Source organism: Varanus komodoensis, unplaced genomic scaffold (genome assembly GCF_004798865.1).
Source record: "Varanus komodoensis strain SLA01 unplaced genomic scaffold, ASM479886v1 scaffold45, whole genome shotgun sequence".
NCBI lineage: Eukaryota > Metazoa > Chordata > Lepidosauria > Squamata > Varanidae > Varanus > Varanus komodoensis.
This window is the reverse complement of record NW_025336011.1, coordinates 3,097,982-3,122,409: the sequence shown is the minus strand read 5'-3', so window position 1 is coordinate 3,122,409 and position 24,428 is coordinate 3,097,982. Positions and strand designations below refer to the sequence as shown.

At 41.9% G+C, this 24,428-nt stretch overlaps 1 protein-coding gene across 3 annotated transcripts in view; it reads right to left on the bottom strand.

The window, feature by feature from the left end:
• IGF2BP1 (insulin like growth factor 2 mRNA binding protein 1) overlaps nt 1–23,654 on the bottom strand; it is a 77,003-nt gene extending 53,349 nt beyond the window's left edge. For all 3 annotated transcript variants that reach the window (XM_044444622.1, XM_044444623.1, XM_044444624.1), the window contains exons 1-2: nt 23,480–23,654; nt 21,815–21,875 (exon numbers count right to left, since the gene is read on the bottom strand). In XM_044444622.1, coding sequence (XP_044300557.1) covers nt 21,815–21,875; nt 23,480–23,654 — 236 coding nt within the window. The remainder of the gene's footprint in view (nt 1–21,814; nt 21,876–23,479) is intronic.
• Between the last annotated feature and the right edge of the window lie 774 nt (nt 23,655–24,428).

The following is a 24,428-nucleotide window of genomic DNA, read 5'->3' as shown; positions in this document are numbered from 1 at the left end:
AGAATGCGTCACAGCAATCTAAGTAATCCATGAATGAGCACAGTTTATCTGTATTCTCCAAGATAGGAGATAGCAGGCCAGCAGAAACTGGTGAAAAGTGCTTTCAGATGCCAACTCTCATCATCATGCAAAAGCATTGGATGACAAGCTATGACCCTGATGCTTCAGAAGAAGTGCAACCCTACCCTGTACAGCAGGGACACAGAGAACCTCTGACCCTCCATTGTTTTCCAGAAGGCTACAGCCCCTTCCCTGGACCTCACCTCCTTTCCAACAGTTGGCCATTTTTCTGACTTTATGGTATCATAGTGTATTATTGTAATGTCTGTTTTTATTGACTGTTACAAATCTCCCAGAGCACTTTGGCTGCGGGGCAGTATAGAAATGAAATTAACAGGAGTAACAACAACTGGAAAGTGATCCCAGAGAGTTTATTCAAAATGAAATTTGGCCCTTGGGCTGAAAGAGGTCCTGCACCCACCCAATGCAGTTCAGGCTCTCTGTGAAACTAAGAGCAACTGGCACTGCCCTCCAACCTATCTAGATTAAGTCTCAACTTGCTCAATCACATCAAATCATTGTTTTAATGTATTTTGTATTCGATGTTGTAAGCCGCCCTGAGGCCTTGGCAAGGGGCGGCATAGAAATGTTTTAATAAATAAATAAATAAATAAATAAATAAATAAATAAATAAATAAATAAATCCATTACGACCTCAGACTGCAACCCAGAAGCTCCACTGTTCTCATGAGATCAAATGAAGAATGGAGAGCTGGATATCATCACACCAATGATATCTCAGCTCAGAGCTCCAGACCTCACCCGGCTGTTTTATGCTGGAAACATGGAAGACAAGATGGCATCCTGGTAGAGGGCATTTCTCCATTTAAACACAACTTCTATGCCCTTCCCCTTTTCCAGGCCTCCTCCTACCTGCCTCCATCCCATTTTTTGCCCACCAAGAAATCTCCAAGACCTGAAGACCTCTGAACCTTGGAAGTAACTTAAGACAAAATGAATGCTAAGTGGCTAATTTCTCTTTCCAGCTGCATAGCTTCAATATAGCCTGAAGTGCCTGATCCTACCTAATCTTGGAAGGTAAGCAGAATCAGGCCTTAGAATCTGGATGGGTGACTTGAGTGTATGATTCCATGATGATTGTTGTGAGCCACGTGGAGAGCTTTGTATATGAGTGGTATACAAATGTAATAATAATGATACATTGGCTTTCTTGATCAATGGTTTTGCCATGGTTGTTACTGCTTTCTAGGATTGTTATCTGATTATACAGGACTGGGAGAGGAGGTCATTCAAGCAATAGGTCTTTAACAGAAATGTTTCACTGAATCTGAAAGGATTCCGATACATCAAATGCTTCCATCCAGTTCAGGGTGCCCAGGCAGAAGAGAGGATCTACTGGTGGATTTTCAGGTGACCTGAAGGAGATCAACAAGACATCTTGGTTCTTGATTGTTTCACAGTCACAATAAGAACAAAAACATCCCACTAGATTAGTCTAAGCTGTCTTCATTTCAGCAGCCTAACTAGCTGTGTTTGGGGCTGAAAGAAGTGTGAGCACAGTTCCGCTGTGACACTGAAAACATAATCCTAGGCTCACAATGTGCTCAGAGGTACCCTGTTGTCATGGCTGTTTTCAATATTTCACACCTGGCTCAGATTGCTGGATCTGGGGCTTCCAGTCAAGAAATGAAGTAGATCCAGCAAGCTGATGTCTGCACCCCAGCCCTAAAATACAGCATGCGAACTCAGCCCAATTTTAACACGAAAGGAAAGCAGTTGATAACTACAAACAGGAGGCAGACACCCAGGAGCAGTGAGTCAGCTGCCATCAGCATTAATAGGAAGGAATCGGAACGCACCAGCTGCCAAGTTAATTTTACTGTAACCCAGTGAATGTTGCAAGGAGCAAAAGCTGCAGCAGGCCTACAATAATAGCCTTGCCAGTTTTATAGGGTGCTCCTCCTGGGCATAAGGGGCAGTGTTTTGGAAAGCAGGGTGGCAGCATACAACCCGGCGTGTCATGGCATCGAACGTTGCAATCCCACAGGAAGCCACAGAGCTGCCCAGACTTGGCAGAGGCCTGGGAGAAGCCAGCTGCAGCTGAAAAGCGGGCACGTGCCGGGCTGCAAATCCAATCCATGGCACAGAACACTGTGATCTCTCTCTTTTATTCTCATTCCCCCTGTGAATAAAGCCAAGTTTCTCAAAAGTGTGAGGCAGGCCTCCCAAAGCAAAGACAGGCAGCTGCTAGGAGAACGGCTTTTGGGTCTGCTCTGGACCTTCATGACCGGGATGGGAGGGGGAGTTTTTGTATTATTCCTTGATTGGCACAGGAAGTGAAGTGCTCATTCCCCCCCCCCACTTTTAAATTCTGCTTGCAGGGAAGGTAGCTTTTATTACAGACCAAGTGGGTGTTGCAACAAAATTTTGCAGCACCGAGCATTCCTCATTGGGGTTCCATTAAGATATGCCTTCTTTCAGAATACTCCGTTCCGCCTCCAAAGAGTTAGCCAGCATCCCATGGCCACTGTACATGCTTAGTCCTCAATGGACTATTTGAAGGGGGAGGGACTGCGTCCTTAACTTTTCTTCCCGCAGATACATTGGTGCTTTTGGAAACCCCAAGTTTCCCTCAAAGCAGCTGAGGTCTTTCTATTATGGAGTGAGGGTGCTGTTCTGGCACTTGAAGGACCAGCACTTGGAGAATGTTTTCCTGTTTGTAGATAGTAGAGAACTTGTGACCCTCTTGGTTGTTTAACTCCAACTCCCATCAAGCCCCACCAGCAAGGCATGCTGGAAGTTCTGAGTGTAGGGTCACCAGGTCCTAATTGCTGGTATATGGAATACAATGTTGTTTATCAGCCTCCTGGTAGCAGTGGCATAACCTTCAGGTGAATCGGGGAGGGGGGGCAACAGACACAAATTTAGTCCCCCAGAGAAAGAGAGAAAGAAGGAAATTCATTATTTTTCAGGGAGAAGCACTGAACACTGGGCCCTATTCTCTTCAGCACTGGTGGAAAAGCCATCTAACAAACCTACCAGGATCTTTTCTCTGCCTCATACTTACTGTTGACTTTTCAGAATATAAGTGACTTTGGATACCCTTTGATCATTGCTACATGAATTTTGTAAACCACAAACAAAGAACTGGCCTTATACAGTCCAGTCGGTTGGAAAAAAATATTTTGAATTCCTAGGCATCTTTTTTCTCCTGAGTCTTTTTCACATTTTAGGTCCCAGCTTTGCATTCTTAAACTGCATTTGCACTAACTTTTTAAATCTCACCCTCCTCTGATTGCTTAGAAACTTTTACTTTTTCCAGCATTTCTGCACCATCTGCAGGCCTTATTCCAACTGAAGCTTAACTACTCTGCTTTTCCCTTGGCTTGCTCTCAGCTGTAGGGTTGCCAGCTTGTAGCTCATCCTCCTGTAGCTGAACTTTTAGTATCATCTTGATCTGTGACAATTAGCAGGCAGTGTGTTTATCTCTCCCTGTAAAACACTTCATCTGCAAAGTCCTGCATAATCAGCCGACTGTTAAAGGCACAGATAGGGGAAGTTGGAAAGTGGGCACCTCTCTCTCTCTCTCACACACACACACACCACCACCACCACCAAGCCACTCTATGCACTGAGAAATATATTGGACTTATTCTCATAACACTCTTTTTGGGTTATTTAACCCAAGATGACACATGCCAGGTTAAGTGCAGCCACCAACTCAACCTCCACAACTGGAGAGAAGCATGTAGTGCAAACCTAGCCAGAGGTTTAAATAAACCTTGCTTAACCCCAGTACAAATTAAGGGTTCCCCAAATGGTCCTGCCCCCTTTCCCCTAATTATTTCCCCATTTCCTGACGTTTGAGCACCTTTTCTCCCTGTTCTCGGAGGCTGAGATCCCCCTCTTAAAGCTATGTTACTAGCAGGGAGCCAACATTTACCGGCATTTTGTTATTTTGGCCCAGCCACTTTTGCCTCCAGCTATACGCACCACTGAAATGTGGCCCTCCAATGCATCTCTAACATTGAATTTGGTTTGAAATGTCCCAAATCTCTTTGGTTCCTTTGTCTTTTGTAGATGAGACTTTGATTTAGGCTGATCTGTTCTCCGAAATAATTAATTTTATCTTGCTGTCCTGCACGCTATGCTCTTATTACTACGGACTTAAGTTTATGTGTGTATAGTTTGCTTATTGTTTTTAACCTCAAGACAATGATATACCACTCTTGGAGGTCAGTGATCTAAAACTGGCACATACATTTTAACATATGTAAATAATGCATTAAGGGCACACTCCTATGCATGGCTGGCTAGGGAAATCTGGGAGCCATAGGACTAGTTTCTGTCTAAATAAAATAGCACTGCACCCTAAAATAATTAAAACAGGCAAGCAAGTAAAGAATCAGGGTTGGCTCTGCAATGCAGCATACTGTGGGAACTACCCAGCTCTTGTAGCAACCACTGTTCTTAGGACCACACAGAAGAGCTTAATTTAAATCCAAATAAAATTATGCAGGCTGTGAAATTCCCCTCCCCACTTCATCATACTACAACCCATTGGGTTCATCCAGCCAAAGAGAATGGCAAGAAATTCAGCACAGACATCACTTCTTCACACTGTACTAAAGAGTGCATCAAATGTTGAATCCTCCTTAAAGTAGCCTTACTGAAATGAATCAAACTTAAGACTAACACAACCCACAGTTAATGTATGGAACTCACTGCTCAATATGTATCAATGGCTGCCACCTCATTCAGTTTTTCAAGTGGTTCAGGCAAGTTTATGGAAGACCCCCAATGGTTGCTAGACATGGCAGCTATAAGGAACTCCCAGCTTCAGAAGAAGCATGCCTCTCGTTCTTGTGGGTACAACAGCAGGAGATGGTGATTGCTTCCGTGTCCTGTCTGTGGAATTCCTGCAGGCATCTGGCTGGCCTAGTCCAGGATGCTGCACATGAAGAATGTTTAGTGTGATCCAGCTGGGCTCTGTTTCTCTTCTTAAATCAAAGAGGTCCAAGCCCTTGAGTGTATACCAAAAGAACTTGAATGTGTGCAGAATTTATGTGCTGGAGATCTACAGAAGCCTTGCTCAACCTCCTAGCTTTCTAGATGGGCTGGACTACAACTCCTATCATTTCACGTGACTGTTGGAGGCCAACAACATCTAGAGGGCCAGAGGCTCCCCATCCCTGGTCTAGCATCTCCTGACAGGGAAAAGGAGATTTGAAAGTCAAACAACAAAGAAAGTAGAACATTCAGTTACATTCGCTTTCTCCAACCTGGTACACATCCAGATGTGTTATAAATTTCTGGGCTTTCCAGAAGCTTCTAGTTCAGGGTCAGTTTGAGCCCACAGGTCACTGGAGGGTTGTTTCCCCCTTCCATAAGCCATGCCACCTGAGTTCAGACAATAGAAGTCACTCAGGTGACTTCAAACAAACCAGCCTGAACAACCCAGAAATAAGCTATGGGTTTTCAGAGTGGCTTGTAAAAGTTTAACAAACCACACTGAGAAAACTGTACCAGGTTCGGACATCATGACAAGCCACCCTGAAACAACCCACCCTGAGTTGTCGCATCATGTGAACCAAATCATTGTTTGGGGAGAACACTGAGAATCAAACACCATTTACTGAGCTAAAATTTCCAAATCTTCTGCAGTGAAAAGCCATGGCAGCTAAGTGGACCTAAAATGACTTTCACATGTGCAGAAGGGATTTGTGTGCAATGTATTATGGGATACACCTAAAGGTTACCCTGCATGTGCCAGATGCAATATTCCACCAGTCATGGCAGGCAGTGGTCTTTTCTAGGATTGAAAGCAGGCATCAATTGGTGTGATGTCCTTGCTTATAACAGATTCAAAATGCAGAGTTTGGTCAATCTGATTTGTTCCCTGTGAACAGACAGGGGGTGCTGAATGTGTTCAAATGCGCTTGCTGGCAAAATGAGCCTCTTAAGGGTCGTAACCCCCACCGTCTTCCTGACCTGCGGGGTGGGCAGGCATCACTGAGGTAAAGCATGAAACCGATGGGTCCCAGACTTCCTCCTCCTGACTGTGCACCTGGCATCATCCCTGATTTGATGGTGCATTCAGTATGAGGTCAGAAATGCAAGTCCACCCCCTTCTATGTTGGGAGAGGAACGGGGATACTGCTATCATGAATTTTGGATAGCCACCAATTTTTGCATCAAATTTGGACAGCCATCAATTCGTACTGTTGCCATGAATTCTGCAGAGGCATGAATTTTTAGATGGCCATCAAGATTTGCAGAGCACTGCTATGAAAATGGTTTAGCACCAGCCATGCTTTTGCAAGCAACTGACATGCCTCTCATAATTTACAAGACTGTCTTCTATCTTCCTTGTTCTGTAGATCAGCCTTGCCCAACCTAGTGGCTTTTACATGTCATAAAACCATAGAATAGTAGAGTTAGAAGGGACCAAGAAGACCATAGGGTCCAACCCCCTCTGTTGCAGGACACCAAGTTACACCAGCCCACTCCAGTGGGCTGTTCAGTTTCTTTCTGAAGGTCTCTAGTGTGGGAGAGCCCCCACCTCTCCAGGCAGCTGGTTCCACTGGCCTATTGCTCTAACAGTGAGGAAACGTTTCCTGATCTCTAGGCTGAAACTGGTTTGTTGCAACTTGAGTTGATTATTTCATGTTATGTTGGATTACAATTTCCAGCATCCCCAGGCAGGCTAATGCTGATTTGTGGGCCAACACTTCTGCAGTGCAGCAAGTTGAGTGAGGCTGTTCTGTGAGGGGGTGGGGGTGGGTTGTGCAGCCATTATAACAGAATCAGGCACATGCATCTGTTTCTACATTTGGATTGTGTAGGGTTCCCCTTACGGGACTGTGGATGGCTGGGTTGACAACACCCCATTCCTTTGCTACTAATTTAAACTAACTTTGGGAGAAGATTCTTGCACTTGTCTCCTGCTCCGGTCACCATGGTGGCTCGTGACATATCCATCCACACCCACCCCAACACAGTTATATGTATAGCCCTGAAACTACAGAGGCTGCCAGTAAAATAATTAATTTCATTCCTGATCATGTCATGGCTCGAGTGTCAGCTGCAATAAAGCCAATGACCCATTTCCTGAAAGAGCAAAAGGGCTTGGGGGTGTGTGAAGAAAGAGAACTTCACCCCCACCTCCATTTTGAAAACAAACCAGAGCTTTACTAGCTATTGGTGTGCCCTCTGAGGCGCAATAATTCTGAATTAAACCAGAAGGTCGAGACACAGCATTCTGTTCCTTGCCTTGCCATCTCTCCCCTGAACAGTAATCCAGCATTCCAGACCCACTGAGCATGCTCAGTCCTCACTGGATGCTCTGGAGGTAAGGTGGGGATTTTCTTCCCTTTGGATGCTTCCTCCTACAGGGTTGTTTTTGTTTCTTGCACTTCTGCAAACCTTAGGCTCTCCCAAACCAGCTGATATCTGTCTTATGCATGTGGGGGCCAGGGAGGATGCTCAGACTATCTAAGCCCATGGTGGTCAAAAGATAACGATTTCCTGGTGGACCTCCAGATGAACTGGAGGAAGCATTCCTGATTTCCAAATTGTTTAATAATATCAGCAATTTTTAATTGTTTGCCATTTAGAACTACTGGTGTGGTTTATAAATTTCAAAAGTAAAACAAACAAACAAACAGCATCACCAAATTAAGCTACTGAAAGGAATTGGCCTGCATGAATCCAGAGGTAGTTTTGTTTGAAAGAACTAGGATAGTGGCTCTGATACTAAAAACAAATTTTTGGGCTGGGCAGGTGTTCTGAGGCAAAGTTCTTTCATGTGTATGTCTGCCCCCATCCCTAGCATCTATTTCAGTTCTGGATCAGGGTTCCAATTCAAAAAATGAAGTTTAAAACAGTAAAAAGCCGAATTCTTCCATAACAATCCTGCCCAGGTTTTAAGATCACTGAAGCAGGCTCCCCTTTCAGTTGTGTCATTGTTGGAGATAAGTTTGGTCTGGAATTCCCAACCAAGGGAAATTTCATTGGCTTCCTCTCTGTTATCCTTCCACCAGCAGTCAAAATGTTTTCATTCAAGCAGGCTGTTGGCATATAAGGGTTAAATAAAACTCACTACTCAGTTTCTTTTACTGTTGTGTTTTTAATTGTGCTTTTAACTTATTTGGTTTCTATTATCATTGTAATCTTGTTTTAATCTCAGTCTTATTCTTCTCAGCTGCTTTGAGTGCCATGGGTGTGTAGAGCAGGGAGGGAGGCAAGATGTAAATCAAATAAATCCAAGAGAACTGAAGTTTGTCAATCCCTTTGAAACAGCAAAGGATTGCCAGGATGTACTGAGCAAATCCACAGAATTCACAGAAGCTGGACAAAGTGATAGCAAAGGGGTTGGAAAGGCAGGTGGGAGAAACCTCACAAAGGTTCCAAAGACAGGAAAAGCAAAATGCTCCAGTGTGGCTGAGAAACAAAATTGGAAGAGGCATAAAGGAAGCAAAAAGGAAATAGGAGGATGTCCGCTGGAAGGGAAGGCCACCCTCTTCATGGAATGAAAAATGTAGAAAGATGAAGAAGTACATCTCACCCTTTGATTTAAAATAGCTAGTGGCCTCTAGGTCAAAATGAATATTATTATTATTATTATTATCATTATTATTATTATTATTATTATTATTATAACATTTGTGTGACAGTCAATCCCATAAGATTATGTTACAAGGTGACAATAATTCCCTGCACCAAAGGGATCAAATACTGAAGTGTTACCACTGGATATTTATTCAGGGTGTTTACTTCCTGGCAAGTCTACCACTCATGCCAACCCCAAACTGGTAGGAGAGCAACTACGTTATGAACTGGAAAATCATTTGAACTCATCTGCAAGGCTGGAATGATGAGCAATAAAGTTGCTGGCTGCCTAAGGTTTGGCTTGGGCCATTTTTAACATGCTTCACATTCTGAGAAGTTTATAACATAATACTCACACAGTTGCTGCTGATCTGCAGCATGCATGCAGGCATCTTTCCTCAAGGAAACCCATCCGTTTTGTAGTCAGCACCCACATTCCAATATATTGTTGCTGGGATAAATGCAATTCTTTCCCATTTAGTGGGGCCATTTGCAATTTGGAAGTGCTGCTTGAGACACAGCTGCGCCTGTGTGAAAGGCACTTACTGGATAGTGCCTGCACTATCAGGGATGATGGGAGAGCCACTCACTGCTTCCCCTCCAAGGTTCACTCCAAGAGAGAGCGGAAAACCCCCCACACAGTCACTTGAGTGGAATATTTCACAAAAGGGCTGCATTTGTGCATAATATGACCAAAAAACACTGGCTTAATAAGTCATGATATACATAATTCTCATGTATCTGCATTTCCTGCCACTTCACTCCTCGCTTTGTGTGAGATAGCAAACATGTTAAGATTTGGCACTTTATGGTAGGATCCCATGCCATGTGAACTCGGGACGACATTATAAATGTTGTGGGGAAAGAAGGCAGGATTAGAAGTCAGGGTCTAAAGTTGGTTTACAAATCCTGCCTTGTGTACAAGCACTTAGCCCTAGTTACTGGCTTGCCAGAAGCTAGAATGACGGACAGAAGCTTAGACTGTTAGCTCCCTCAGCAAAGGGAGGCGCAAAAGGGGTATACGTCATGTGCGCACAGTGTTGTTTATTAAGTCACTTGTTTTGGTTTAGCATTGCATATAAACTGGGCCTGTATCTAAAGACCTGAGAAACTGACAAGGGGTTTCTCTGCACTTTCCTTAGGGGTGTGCTAGTCTCAGCTGCCATGTATCATCTCTTTCTGCAGGCTACATCCCGATTTCAAAAACCAAAAGCTTGCTCCCCTTGCCATCCATCAGCTGCTAAAACAGGGGCACTGACCTATTTAAAAGTTTGAACAGTTGCATTGAGAAGGTAATTTCAGGGAGTCTAATGCATGTGCTTCAATTTTGTATATGCAGAGGAAGTGGAACAGCAGATCTTGCCCTTGTTTGAAGGAGTTCCCTTCTCTTCAGTGAGGTAGAACTTAAAACCCTCAAGCACCAGTGAAGATAAACTAAAGCTTGTGATCACTACTTTGTAAAAGCTAGTGATTTTAAAAAAGAAGTATCACTGGAAAGATGGCTTTATTTTCTTTTTCAGTTACCCAATGTATTTTTAAACAAATGTAGCCTGCTGATAATTAGCCAACTGAATATGCACTTGTTTTCCATCACCCTGGCAAATCCTGTGATTTTGTTATGATTTATAGTAGAGGTTAATACATGCATTTATTTTTACTACCTTTGAACCAAGTCTTGCAAGATTATCCCTTGAACGTGATAGGAGCTCATTTTAAGACTGATCATTTGGCTATATCCTAGGACTGAAATCAAATCTTCCAGGCCCAAGTCCAATATAGCATCCACTGCACTGCAGTGTAAATGAGCAACTGTCAGTCAATCTACTGGCCAGCATATATCTTTTAATTGCAATAATATGAAAAGGGAAATCCATGTCTGACCAATCATCCAGATTTGGGATCGGGAAGTAAGCTCTGCTTCCATTTCCTGAAAAATGTTTAAAACAGCAGTGACCAACTGGGGCTGCATGTGTGTTTAGCCTTGCTTGAATGATCCAGAACCGTTTGTGCCACTGACACATTTCTGTGCCACAGGATTTTCCTCCTGCAAGTCAGTACAATCTAGATCTTACAAACTGACTGCAAGAGCTTGAAAGATTTTTGCACCCATTATAAAACCAGATGTGAAGTATATTTTACCTTATTCCAGTTCTGATTTTTCAGGATAACACAGGTTCACAGCAAATTATATGTAAGAAGTCAAGCTTATCTCTAAGGTGTCACTACCTATTGCAATTTTGCCAGTGTCATGTCTTCCAAAGGTTTACGGCTTCCATTCCTAGCATTCCTGACCACTGCTCACGCTGGCTGGGATTGACGGCAATTCTCGCACGAAGCATCTCGAGAGCATCACATTGCCTGCCTAAAGCAGATCTTTGGTTGGAACTAGCGAGGATCTATTCATACTGCATGAAGCATCCAAATGCTGTGGGGGAGAAACATCGTGGTGTCAAATGCATTACACGCATGTACCAGGGAGCTGAGACTGCTGCCCGAACACATGCCAGTCATGTTTACAAGCACATGCCTCTCCTCCTTTCCTAACCGTGCTCTCCAACGGAAGCCCCTCTCTTTAGCTCAGCCCTCTGTTGGCCAAAGTTAAGAAAAGCCTTGACCAAAGCACTTCCAAACCAACCCTAATCACAGCCACAGTCTAGCAATTATCTCCCAAAGCCTTCAGAAACCATCTTGGCACTCATCTTCCACAACCCAGGACAGTCTGCAGAATAGCAGGAACACAAGTTAGGCTGTTGGTCCATCTACCCCAGTACTGGCAACTCTGACAGGCAATGACTCCCCAGGGTCTCAGGCAGCAAAAGGTCTTTTCCATCACCTGCTCACTTACCCTTTCTTAACTAGAAAAGCCAGGAATTGAACTTGGGGAAGCCAGCAAGCATGGTCCTTTACTAGCCCAAGTCAATAATGAAATCACTTGAGCTTCCTATGTATAAGATAAACTGTAATGCATGCTTCATACCAGGGACTCAAAATACAGCCAGCCAGCCAAGCTGTCTGGTATCCCTAAAGATTGTTGACAGCGAGAAAGGAGGAGGTAACAATGCTCTAGGAAGAGCTTTGTGCGTGGTTCCTGCCATAGAAGCCTCCTTCCTAGAACATCCTAGAAACAATGCTCAAAGGCTCCTGCTTACTTTCTAGGAAGGAGGCTCCTATGGTAGAACCATACAGCCCTTTCCTAGAGTGGTTTTTTTTCCTGTTTGGCTTAGTGCTTTTGAGGTGTAGCTGTGGGGGGCGGGGGTGCATGTGTATTAGAAGAGAAGCAAATGGAAGTAGTTTGCTTGTGTGAAGAGCAGCCCAGGGGAATTGGGTCCCAAGGGAATGCAGCACCAATTGCCTACACCATCTAAAACAAAAGATGTTTGAACATTAGCCATATACAAGGTAAAGAGAGAGTGATGCGTAAGTGTAAGTGCATTTGTATAGGGGTACGTGTGCTTGCACACATGTGCTGCTGTCACCACTGCAGCAAACACCAGATGTGGCCCTCAGGTACAAAGATAGACACCTACATGTGACTACAACCAGTAAGAAGCTGTAAATTGTAGACAATGGAACAGAATCCTGGCTAAGACTCCCTCCTGGCCAGAAAGGCAGAAAAGGGAGAGCAGACTGCATAAGCGGGAAGTATCACTCTCCCACACGGTGCTAAATCTTAATTTATCACAAGACTGAAGAACCCCTGGACTGCAATTCCCATCTCCCCTAATCAATGGCTATTCTGACTACAGTTGATGGAAGTTGTGGTCCAACCACATCTAGAGTGCCACTGTCCTAGTTGAGCATTATGTGCCAATAATGAAGAGGGGATTTCAACTTCTCAAGAGCAGACACTGCATTTAGGCATTAGACCTATGCAAGGTTAGCAAAACTGTCCACAGGGACAGCTATGTCAAGTCTGTTGTAGTAAACACAACAAAGAACAAGGCTTAATTTGCATAATCACCACCGCAGGGTGTGCCAATATGAGTAGGTAACTACCTGCTTGGCCACAACTTGCTATGTTGCCCAAAGCCAGGAGTCAGAGCTTGAGGGAGAAACAACCCTCAAAATAATGCAGTGACAACCCATGTTTAAGCTGTTCTGATTATGCAAATCAGGTCCCTTTAAAGAGATACAGGACTCTTGGCTATTGTGTTGTTGCTATTATTTTAGAAACAGAAACAGCAGCATCAAATGCAGAGGTGCTTGGTTTTGTTTGTGTGTTTTATCTAACTCTATATACTTTGAAATTATATTTATGTACAATAAGTGCTACAAATTGCATCCATGCCTGAGATTATACTGTGGTGTACTTTCTCCAAATGAATTAATCCAGAGTCAAAAGCGGCAAGCTCGTATATTTATTGGAACATTAAAAAAAAGAAAAGAAAACAGGTATATGCTGGAAATAAAGAAATGACTCAGAATGAAATGACCTCTTTGATTTACATGAGGTTTTGGACCCCACTGTGACTTTTTGAATCATCAGGAAATTGATTTTCACTTCCCACCCTCTGAAATTAAATGATTTATAATTCAATCCTTTGTTAAGCCAAATAATTCTATCACAAGATTATTCTTATGCATAGTTCCTCAGGAAGTCCCAATGATTTCAATGGGGCTCACTGGAGCCTGCTTGGGCAGTACTTACTTAGCATTTCTTTGGCACTTTCAAGTGTTCAAAGTGCTTCACATCCATTATCCAGTTGTAATCCTTACAACAACCCTTTAAGGTAAGTCAATATTATTTTCCATATTGCGGATGGATGGCGGACACTTGCCTTAAGCCACCCAGCAAGTTCATGGCAGAGCCAAAATTCACACGTGAGACTTCCGTATCACTTTCTTAGCTATTCTGCTACATCTACTATAACAGCTTGCCCCAACCTGATGACCTGCAGTTGTGTTAGACTACAACTCCCATCTGCCCCACAGTCAGCATGGCTAATGCCTAAGCACTAATTTGAAGAAGGTTCTACTATAAGACTGGTGGAGGTTGATTTAATTTTACTGATAGAAAACTGAGAATGCATAAAAGTGGCTGGTCCAAGACTATACAATGATAGAAACATCGCCCGAGGGACTCTGTATTTCACTGGCCTGCTGCTAATCTTGTGTGGAATCAAAACCTATTTTCTAAGATTTACAGGAGGCAATTTTATCACACACACACACTGTGGATCCATAAAAAACTGGATCCACAAAAACCACCAAAACAAGAAATACGATGTGCTTTTCCAGGCCTGGACAATGTGCTGGTGTGAATCCATCCTTAGTCCCAGTTCAAAGGGAGGCATGCCTGAATCCCAGAAATTAACTGAAACCTGTAGTTAAGCATAGGCTTCAATCAAACAGCACTGTATTCAACAGTGAACTTATACTCCTCGCCAATTGTTGTGCAAGCAGTGGGGCTGGCTGATTGTGTTTACAAGAAGAACCCACAAGTTATGCACTTCCTATGAGAAATCCCCAAATTAGTGGAATTGCTGATTTCTGGGAGAAGACTTATCAGCAGAGCTCACTTAAGTGAGCTCCACCAACCTGCCTCCTTCTAGAATTGAGCATTTCCACCAGTTTGCCATTTCCTTGGAGCAGCAGGGACACTTGTGTCACACAATCAGCAGGATGAAAGAGAATAGGTGGAAGTGGAAGCACCCCACTAGATTCTGCCCAAAGGTTTAAATGAGATTGTGCACCCCTAACTTCCAGATTGTGCCCACTGGCTGCAGATACAACTGTGTGGTATCCAAAAGAGCTACTCTATTGTCTGATTGCTCTTTGATCCAACAGAATCTTCCCTCATTGGAGAAGCAAGTGATTTTTGGCCAATCCGCTTCCGCCATCTGCCACCTCCCACACTGTTCTGAATGCCCCTTCAGCCCATTTTAGAGGGGGTGGGGAGGAAGAATCACTGAAAAGCACCTCTCCCCCTTGCTCCACTGCTGGAAGCCTCTGCAGGATCCAAACCACCCAGCAGCAGGGAGATATGAATTGACTACAAGTCTGACTTAAATCCAGGCTTAAGTTGATCTTTCTTAACTGTGCTGTATCGTAAGAAATCCAGTCCCAATCCCCCAAGAGATCAGTTTATGTTTTTAATACATCTGAACAGTTTTAACAAGCTTCAAAAACAGATATTCTTGAAAATGGAAAACATTATTAAGCACGCTGCTGGAGTGGACTGGACTCAGACTTACTTTGCAACGTATCAGAGAGAATCCCTACATGTTCTACCATCCTAATGTACCATGGAATCTAGTATTAGAGATGATCACTAGCTTCCTCAAATGGCAAGCGACTGACTCCCTCTCATGAGGCTTCTTCAAGCAAGAATGTGACATTTTAGATGTACCACACACCTTCCCCAATCTGGTACTTTCCAAATGTTCTGGACTACAACTTCTGGGATTCCTACCCATGAGGTGGCTGCAGCTGATGGGAGCTGAAGTCCAAAACAACTGGAGGGCACAGCTTTGGAGAAGGCTGATATACAATGCGGTAAATCTTTAGAACTCCTCAAAATACATAGACATACAATTAAATACAGCAGAACAAACCATTTTTCAGCTAACTCCACAGCAGACCAAAGAAGACACACCCCCATAATTACACGCATGTATGCACACACAGACACCTACACAAACACAGAATCCAGTGCCCTATATTTCCAAAATTTTCAGTTGGCAGCTAAATCGAAAGGGAAAGGGTACAAGATATGAAGAGCAGCTGCACCATGTGTAAACGTGAGACACAGTATATACAGAGGGAAGGCAGAAAGGTATCTGACATGTGAATTTTTGTCAGGGTGAGACACCTGATCTGCAAAGACTTCTTATGAGAATTGCAACTCAGTGCAGTTGGTCCCAACAAAAAAAGCAGCAGCATTCACTTTTGATGGTTCAGATTTTTAGCACATTCATGACACCAAACATGTTTCCATGTTTTCCTGGGAGGCCACAGTCAGCCTTCCAAGACGATAGTCAAATGTTCCAAATAACAAAAAACTGAAAAGTTTTTTTAAAAAAACACTGAATTCAGATTAAATGGCAGCATTTATTCAACAGGCTTTTTTTAAAGTCTATGTCCCTCTGCTACTTTCTTTTAAGAGAAAACCAAATGGAACTGACACCTTTCTGGAGAAGAGGAATGTTATGTATTAATTTATTTATTTATTTATTTATTTATTAAAACATTTTTATGCCGCCCCATTCGCCGAAGCCTCGGGGCGGCTTACAACACTAGAATAGCTTTAATCCAAAGCATAGATGTTCTCCTTAAATCTCATTGAAAGCACACAAAACATGAGAATCTAGTCTAAATTTCTAGTACCAAGGATCAGCCCAGCCTATTCTAAATCAGTTAAAGCCAGTAGTCCACAAATATGCTGAGGAATGCACATTAAACCTGGTTCTCAAATGGTCCATCAAATGCTGTCCAATGGAAGATCTGGAGTTCTTGGACAATGTTCCTCCCTGGTGGCCCAACAAAGCACTTCTGAAACTGAAGGAAGTGTCCAAAAAATTCTATAGGGCAGCTATCCCCAACCAGATGCCCCTTCAGAAGTTTTGGACTATAACTCCTACAATGGCCATACTGGCTGGAGCTGATGGAAACTGTACTCCAACATCTCTGGAGAACATCAAGCAGGGGAAGACCATCATAGGCAAAAAGAAAAGGCACAAATGGTACTGCCATGAGTGGAGCCTAAAGAAGTAGCCCTCTAGCTCCCCACCTTAACAGTTCTGCCTCACTGATATGTAGAAGCACCTTTATTTCTGCCATGGAAACAAGTAGCTTATATTTTAATCAACATTGGCAGTACAAAAAAGAGACAACACACAGTCACCAAACTTCCTCTGCTGTATAAGCTGCAGGCAAAATCATAACTAAGGGAATACAGTTCCTGTCCACTAATATGGACCATGTCTCCTCTGCACATCTTTCTTGGTAAATCTCAGAGAAGAGTCAGCAACATGGAACAGTATCTTTTTAATAATGGGCATCACTAATTTGTGTTTAAAGTGAGAGAGAAGGAGCACAATCCTATGTATGTTTACTCAGAAGCAAGTCCCATTATGTCTTGCTGGGCTTCCTCCCAAGCAAATTTGTAAAATATTAGAGATTAAGAAACCTTTCTTGCTTTCAGCAAGAGAAATATATTCCATTCATAAAATCAGCATCTGTCTGATAAGCCTAGTTCCTAGCTGCTAGCAGCCCAATTCTTCAATATGTGGTCTACTCAGAAGCTACCCCACCCCCAGCAATAGGACTTATTCTAAGGTAAATGTGTATAAGACTACAGCCTAAAAGCACCTCCCAAAAGAAGACTTTCAGGTGTAGTCTTTCTCTTAAGTGCTTGGAATTCATGCTATTTTGCAAGAGTATCTCCTGTTCTGCATACTTCACCAAATTTTGGTAAAATTCTACAAACATCCACATTTCTGCATAAGTTTGGAAAATTTACCTGACTTTCTCAGTCTTTCCCCATTGCTGTTTTTACAGAGCTAAAGTCACCTGTCCTTTTAAATCTGTTTCCCAACGTAGCCTAAACAATCACTCGTGGGACAATTCACTTTCCTACAACTTTTTTGTAAGGAGAGTACTAGTTAACCATCTCCCCCCTTATTAAAATCAAAGGAAATATTGTAAGATCCCTGTGTGTGTGTGTGTGTTTTTTTTTTTTTTTGTCCTCCCCGCCCCCATCAGACTATGCTGATAAGAACAAAACAGGTGCTTGGAATTCCATCTAATCCCATGTGCACTTCCATGCAGGTAAACTTTATGTAACTTAGTGGGGCTTACTTCTGAGTAAATACTCCTGCAATTGCACAGTAGTTTTTAAATCTAACTCTAATATTATGAGTTAGAGTAAGATAAAAACAGTCCCCAAAAGGCCTGTTTTCACATTACAAGAGACATGCTTTCCCAATCCTGCATATGTGAGCCAGAACAGCTTTATCCAACAATAAAGAAACTCATGTGAAACATGCAACCCTCCAATGACACCCCTCCTTGTCAAAGTGTGTGTTGAAGATTGCATGCTAGCTACTCAATTTCTGGGGCTTCATTGATTGGACTTTTAATAAGCAAACTTTCCAATTTTTTGTTGCTAATGATATACTGGGATTACTTTTTTAATTTATCTTTTTTCTTTAATGCAAATATTTACATTTAATAAACAGCAGTGGTGTAAACAGCCTGCAGCTGCCCCTAAGTTCCTGGATTGGGAACCAATAAATACTGCAGGAAATATTTAAAGGTACAATCTTATGCATGTTTAATCAGAAAAACATGTCTCATATTCTGCACCCAGGCATCCTGGAGGGGGGAATCCTGGGAACTGTAGGACTTTGTCTAAGTATATACAGAGTTGTGCTGTAAACCTATGCATAATTTCTGCCTTGACTGTCACTAATACTAGCTTCTGCTTAGGAATTTACTTTTACATGCTAACATAGTTACGAATATGAAACATTTGTTGCCTGTACAAAAACTGAAGAAATACCAAACATGTAAATCCATCAAAGACCTATGTAGAAAGCAAAACAATCATTACAAAATTATATATTTAGAGCTTTTAAGTTAAAGCTTTGGACATGATTCAAATATTCCAATTTTGCTGTTGTTATGACTGTAGTTGTTGCAAACAAATCTAGCTCTAACTCACTTGCTGGGAAATGAACAATGACATAAACCCAAGTGAAAAATTCTGTAGTTTCTTCCTATAAGCTTAGGGCTGCAATCCTATACACACATACCAGGAAACAAATCTCAGTGAATTCAGGAGGACTTGCTTCTGCACAGGCAGGTGTGAGATTGCGCTCCCAGTTTTCACATTTGTTTGTTGCAAAGACATTTGCAGACAATACACACATCTCTTATAAGATGTCACACCTGATTTTACAATTATACTATAATAGTGCTTAGCATACTGTGTGTATATTGACTACTAGACTACTGAGATACAATACCCTGACCAAATTTGATCATAATTCTACAGTAATTATCATCAAATAAAAATAATAATGAACTCAAATAATTCAAGTTATTCTTGTAGATAACAAAACTATCATTATGGGGCTACTGAGGGATCTTTCTGGACTACTGAGGCATAATCACTTTTTCCCTAGTTACTGAAGTTTCATTCTCTCCAGGCTAGTCACTTCCAGTCCTCATATTTGGAATGTTTGCTAGATGGATTCATTGAATTTCCCCTCCTCTCCTTTTTTTTAATCCATTCATGTTTGTCCTTCTCTCCCCCACCCCACAATTCTATCCACTTCAGTCTTTTCAGTCTCAGACAACTCCACCCCTAACCTCCAAACATTTCTTAACATTCTTCAGTTCTTAAAACTTCTTCTAGGTTGTGTTAATTAACCCTTTCTATCACCAAATGGAATTTGCTGACATTTTAAGGAATAAAATTGCAAATTTTCCTCCCAAGACCTTTTTTCAATAAATGTATAACTGAAAACACACATACCAAAGGCATAACATTATTTTTGAAGTCAGAATGCTTGCTTGTAACTAAGATTGCTTCCGATCCATGGAACTTTTAGAAAATTAAAATGGGAATATTACAGCCCTCAAAAGTTTATAGACATAATGCTTATCTTGAAGGCACTTATTGCTTTGCAGATCAAGTTATCTAAGTTGGAAGTCTCAATTCCCTCATCCATATGTACATCTTCCATATTTAGAAAAGACTAACTCTGTGTCTTAGTTCTCAACCTTTACTTGTTGGGTTTCAAATGTTTGTTAATGTAAGATTCTGCAACTGGCAATTCAATTAACACAAAATTAAATTTGAAATAATTCATGTAGGTGGAAATACGCCCTTTAAAGAATTGCACCATTTCTACTACCAGTCAATACCACATTCTGCATTTGTTTTAATTGCTATTTAAACTAGCCAGGTGGCATAGTTTATAAATGCAAAGTCAGTGCCACCAGAATTAATGTTCATCACAAGAAAATCATGCCCATCATTCAGTCTGGGCATTCTTGGCATTTTCCAGCTATTGGGACTCAATAAAAATAGGCCAGGTTTGATTTTTTTTTAAATGAGGTAAGTTAAGTGTGATTTTATTTAAATTACTGAAAGGACACAGATCAACATGTCTTCATGTTTCTCAAGGTTTTTTTACTTAAAAGGTAACCATCTTTACAGATTTGTGTGGGGGGACAACTCTTACTAGCCACATATTATTGAGCCTATGCTTATCAAATTTAATTAGCTAGTTCCTATTTTTGGTATCGCTCCAAACAGGAAAATCAAGTCCCAGGACAAGTAGAAGAACAGAGATATACAACACACACCCTGTGAAAACTCAATCCAACACAATCTTACACTTTTTATCAATGAGAAAGTGACTTATTGTGAAAAAAGCCACCCTTTCTTGTTCTAACAACTTCCCTTAAAGATTCAACATTTTATTTCTCCACTTCTACAAGCAATGAAAAATCTGTTTTAGGAAACAATTTAAGTAATTCTCACATCCTAAGCACAAGGTTAAAAATGTATCTTAAGTGAATCTGCAAATAAAATCTTGGTATGCATCAAATGACGTCAGCTTAACTCCTTTAAGGGAGTCTTTGAAAACTCAAACATGGCCACTGTGACTCTTAAGAAGGCAGATGTTTTCAGATATATGGAGGAGAAAGCACACCAAATGAGAACAAGTCCGGAAACCTGTTTGATTTCTACAGAAAAGTATCTCCTTGTAATACTTTAGTAGCCAGTCAGATACTTAGTAGCCAGTCAGATCCTTTTACTTACACCTATTTAACCAAAATGTAGTTGAATTATAAAATTCCTCAAGTGATTAATCTATACATGGTTGATATTTTCCTTTAAAGTCATAGGAGGATAAGAACTTCGCAATTTCTCAAAATCTTCCATATACAACACAATTCATTGGTTTTTTAAAGACTGCATTCAAAAGGAAACAAAAATATTCAGGTTCCATTTCTTCCCCCACTCCCTTGCAGCCACCAATTTCACCCCCCCCCCCCATATTTATTATGCATTGTTTCATTCTGGAATTGCCTTCCCAATAAACTTTCTCTACGTTGTTATTTAAAACCACAGCTATCCTATGTACCATGCTAAAAAGATTGTTAGTAGCACTATTGATCACCCATTACACAAAGCCCATGCTTGTTGCTACAGTAAAATAAATTAATCAGATAGATTTTGGGACCCTTCCAATCCATAGAGGGAGCTGCAGGAAGCCATTCATAAGAATGTTTTATTCTCCATCAGCACATTCTCCTACAAAGTTTAAAAACCCAAGAAATTAAAAAGAGATGGAAAAGGAAGTTGTGATGTTATCACCAAAAATAAGATATTGAACGACAGAAAGAGACACCCAGTTCACCCCAGCTCCTTTACATCTATCTCTGAAACTCCTACCTGGAAAAATGTGTTCACACTGCATTCTGTGGGAAAAGTGTGTTATGCATTTTGTACCTACTTACTAAATTTCATATCAACAAGGAGTAATTATAACTTCTTTCTAAAAGATGAGATTCTTTTCTACATAACTATCCAAACCACCAAAATTAATCGAGGCAACCCAAATACTGAATAGACCAAAAATATTAAACACAGTAAAATTACTTTTACAAAAACACAGTTAAAGAAATACATCTACACAGAAGTGCAAAGTTTTAGAATAGTCAGAGGAACAAGAAATGGAAAACCCATGCATTCTTTTCATTTTAGGAATCTGGGCCAGCAAGTTCCCTGCTTGCTTCATTTAGGAAACAGATAATAAAAGAAAATACAGAAAGATTGGATTTTTAAAAATCACACAGGAAAGTCTTGTCAAGTAGACATTTATTTCTACAGTAAATGACATTGAATCTAAATGATAGAGCCTCGACTTTGTTTTCAAATTTTCACTGAATACCCCACTAAAGGCTAGTAATATTTTTTTTTCTTCTTAGTACTTTAAAAGTAACTTTAAGAAGAATTTGGATTGAACAAAAACGTACAAGTTGACTACTAGAGGAGTTCCCCCCACCAAATAGTTTCCTTATGGAGTGGAGGAGGAAAATGTAAATACACCCTTTTTGAAACTTGATTTGCCTGCACAAGTTTGGCATTTAATTTTTTAAAAATTATTTTAGTCATTGCCTTTCAACATTGACAAAATTAAAAGAAATTAAACAGATGGATTACCTTTGCTTTTTAGGTACTGAGTGTTCAATCTCGAGCTGTTTTCCATGCAGCTCCACTTTGCCTAAAAACACAAGTGTCTTTTTTTAAAAAAAAATGTAGAAGTGGACCCAATTCCCATGAACAATTCAACTTCTAAACCCACTCCCCATTATCTTAGCTCCATCTTACTGGGGACTTCATGGGGACTTCACCTGTAACCACAAGGCCAGATTTATTTTTTTATCTTTATTAAAAATAAAACTGGAATTCAAATGGAAGAGACTAAACAATGGAAGAAACCAAGGAAAGAAATTTCCCCAAGGCTATACATTTGGCAGTTTTGCCTCATTTCATATTTATATGCTGGAAGATCAGTCTCGTCAGAGGAAAGGCGAAGAATGTTAAGGCTCTTCTGTTGGCTTATTCCAACCCAACTTGCTTGGCTTTCAGAAATATTCATGCAAAAAAGCGGGGGGAGGGGGGCGGAATCAATGAAACCTGTATTCAGTTGGGAAGAAAGAGTATGAAGCAGGATCTAAAATCTGATCTGTTTATTTTGAGCAGGGGGCAAAAGAGGTTTGTTCTCAGCAAAAGTCAACATCAGGTTTGCTTGCTAGTCTGCCTCTCTCTCTTCTCAATCTCTTAGCAGCATGGCGACCTTCGCGCTAATACACACACCACATGCCCCAGGAAAACCCAGTTTAAAATCAAAATGGCCAAAGTCCAACACCTCCCCTCATTCCTTCCCACCTCCCTCTTTTAGAGGAGCTCCCCCTCCCATCCCCCAAAGTGCCACACACTTTCAAAGTACAAAAATAGAGCATTTGATCGCATGGTAAATCCCAAATGGCCTTGAAAGCTGAACGAGCAAGAGTGGGGGAGGGTTGATCATAGAACCGGGGTTGTAAGGGACTGAAGGTTGATTTGGGGGTTCCTTCCACTTCCTCTCCCATTAGAGTAGGGCTCAGTTTTGGGGGTGGAAGGGCTATCCAAAAGGGGTGACTTCCTGGGAGCAAAGAGGAAGAGTTTCGCCAATTTATGTTCACAATTCGAAAAGATGTGCCCATTTTATTTTATTTAAAAGAGAGGCCTATTCAAACCGTGAGAGCAGCAGCAGCAGCAGCAGCAGCAGCAGCAGTAATGGTCTTTTTGGGTGGGACAGATTGGGCACATTAAAAAATAAGAAAGAAGAACCCTCTAGAAAGCCAAGAGAAGTTGATGGAACAGCCTAGGCCCAGCAAGTTATTTGCTATGCTTAATGAGAATACAGGCACACACACATACACAAACGCCTTGGTTCAGAACTCCAACATCGGAGAAGAGGGGGAATCAGCAAAGCGGCCCCACTATAGTTATGGGGTGGGGGGGGAGTAGGAAACGAAAGTGAACTTTCATTGATGACATAGAGAGGTGGAAAAAGAATCAGGGCGGAAGCTGCACAAGAACGGCAAAAATGTGGCTGAACGCATCTTTACAAACCACGTTTATGATTCCTTGCACACACACACACCGACGCACGCACGCACAATCAGAAGAATCACTAGTATTTGGGGTACTGGGAAAGAGATGTCAGTGTGTGCTGCTTTTTTAATTCCGTGTTTCTGAAAAAAAAAAAAAAAGCTGCAGAAGGAAAGGAAGACGAAAAGAAGTCGGAAAGAGAAAGAGAGGGAGATCCATTTGGCTTACCAGAAAAAGTTTCGATGGCTTTCATGGCCCATTGCTCATCTGGGCAATCCACAAAGGCGTAACCAGATTTCACCAAGAACTGGCCAGAGAAGGAGATTTTGTGGTCGTTGAAGACTTTCTCCAGATCCGCCGGAGTAACGTTCTCGTTGAGGTTCCCAATGTACAGCTTGTTCATGGCTGGTGCGTTTTGCACAAAATGTTGGGTAGGTCCAAAAAGGGAGGGAGTCACGGGAGGTGGGAGGGAAAGAAGAAAAGAAAAAAATCTCGCGCACCGGGTGGGGAAGGCGGGCGAGCGAGGTCGCTGCTGCTGCTGAAACTTTTAACGAATTTTAAAAAGTTTCTTATTTAATCTTGGTGGCCCAGCAAGTCGGACACGCCAGTTATTGGGGTGTGGGGAGGAAAGGGGGGGGGAATAATCTAAGAGGAAAGAGGGGGGGAAATGTTCCCTGTTTTGCAGAATCAATGGGCTGATGGGTTTAGAGGCAACTTCGTGTGGCGGGCTTGAGAAAATGGCTCGTGCGTGTGTGTGCGTTTTTTCCAGCGGCCCCCCAACTCCTTTTGAGTCGCAACTCATGTGTCACACTCACACACACTCACTCACTCACCCACACATACACACACATACACAGGACGTCTCCGAGGCCGAGGCAGGCTTTGGCGCCGCCCCTAAATAAAATCGACCTGGAAAAATGAGTGAAAATGTTTGCAAGAGGAAGCCACGTGGTGGAGCAAAAAAAAAAGGAAAGAAAAAAGGACCACCCCTACAAGGGGAGGGGCAGACACACACGCAACACTCACGTTCAGAGACAGGGCAGCCTTTTCTTCTTTTTTAAATGCAAATACTATATTATTTACTTTTTTCCTCCTCCCCTCACGCCTTAAAAGAAACCTTTCTAATGTGCCGCATCTCCTATCAGAAGCACCCCCGTGTAAGACAGCAACTCCCGAC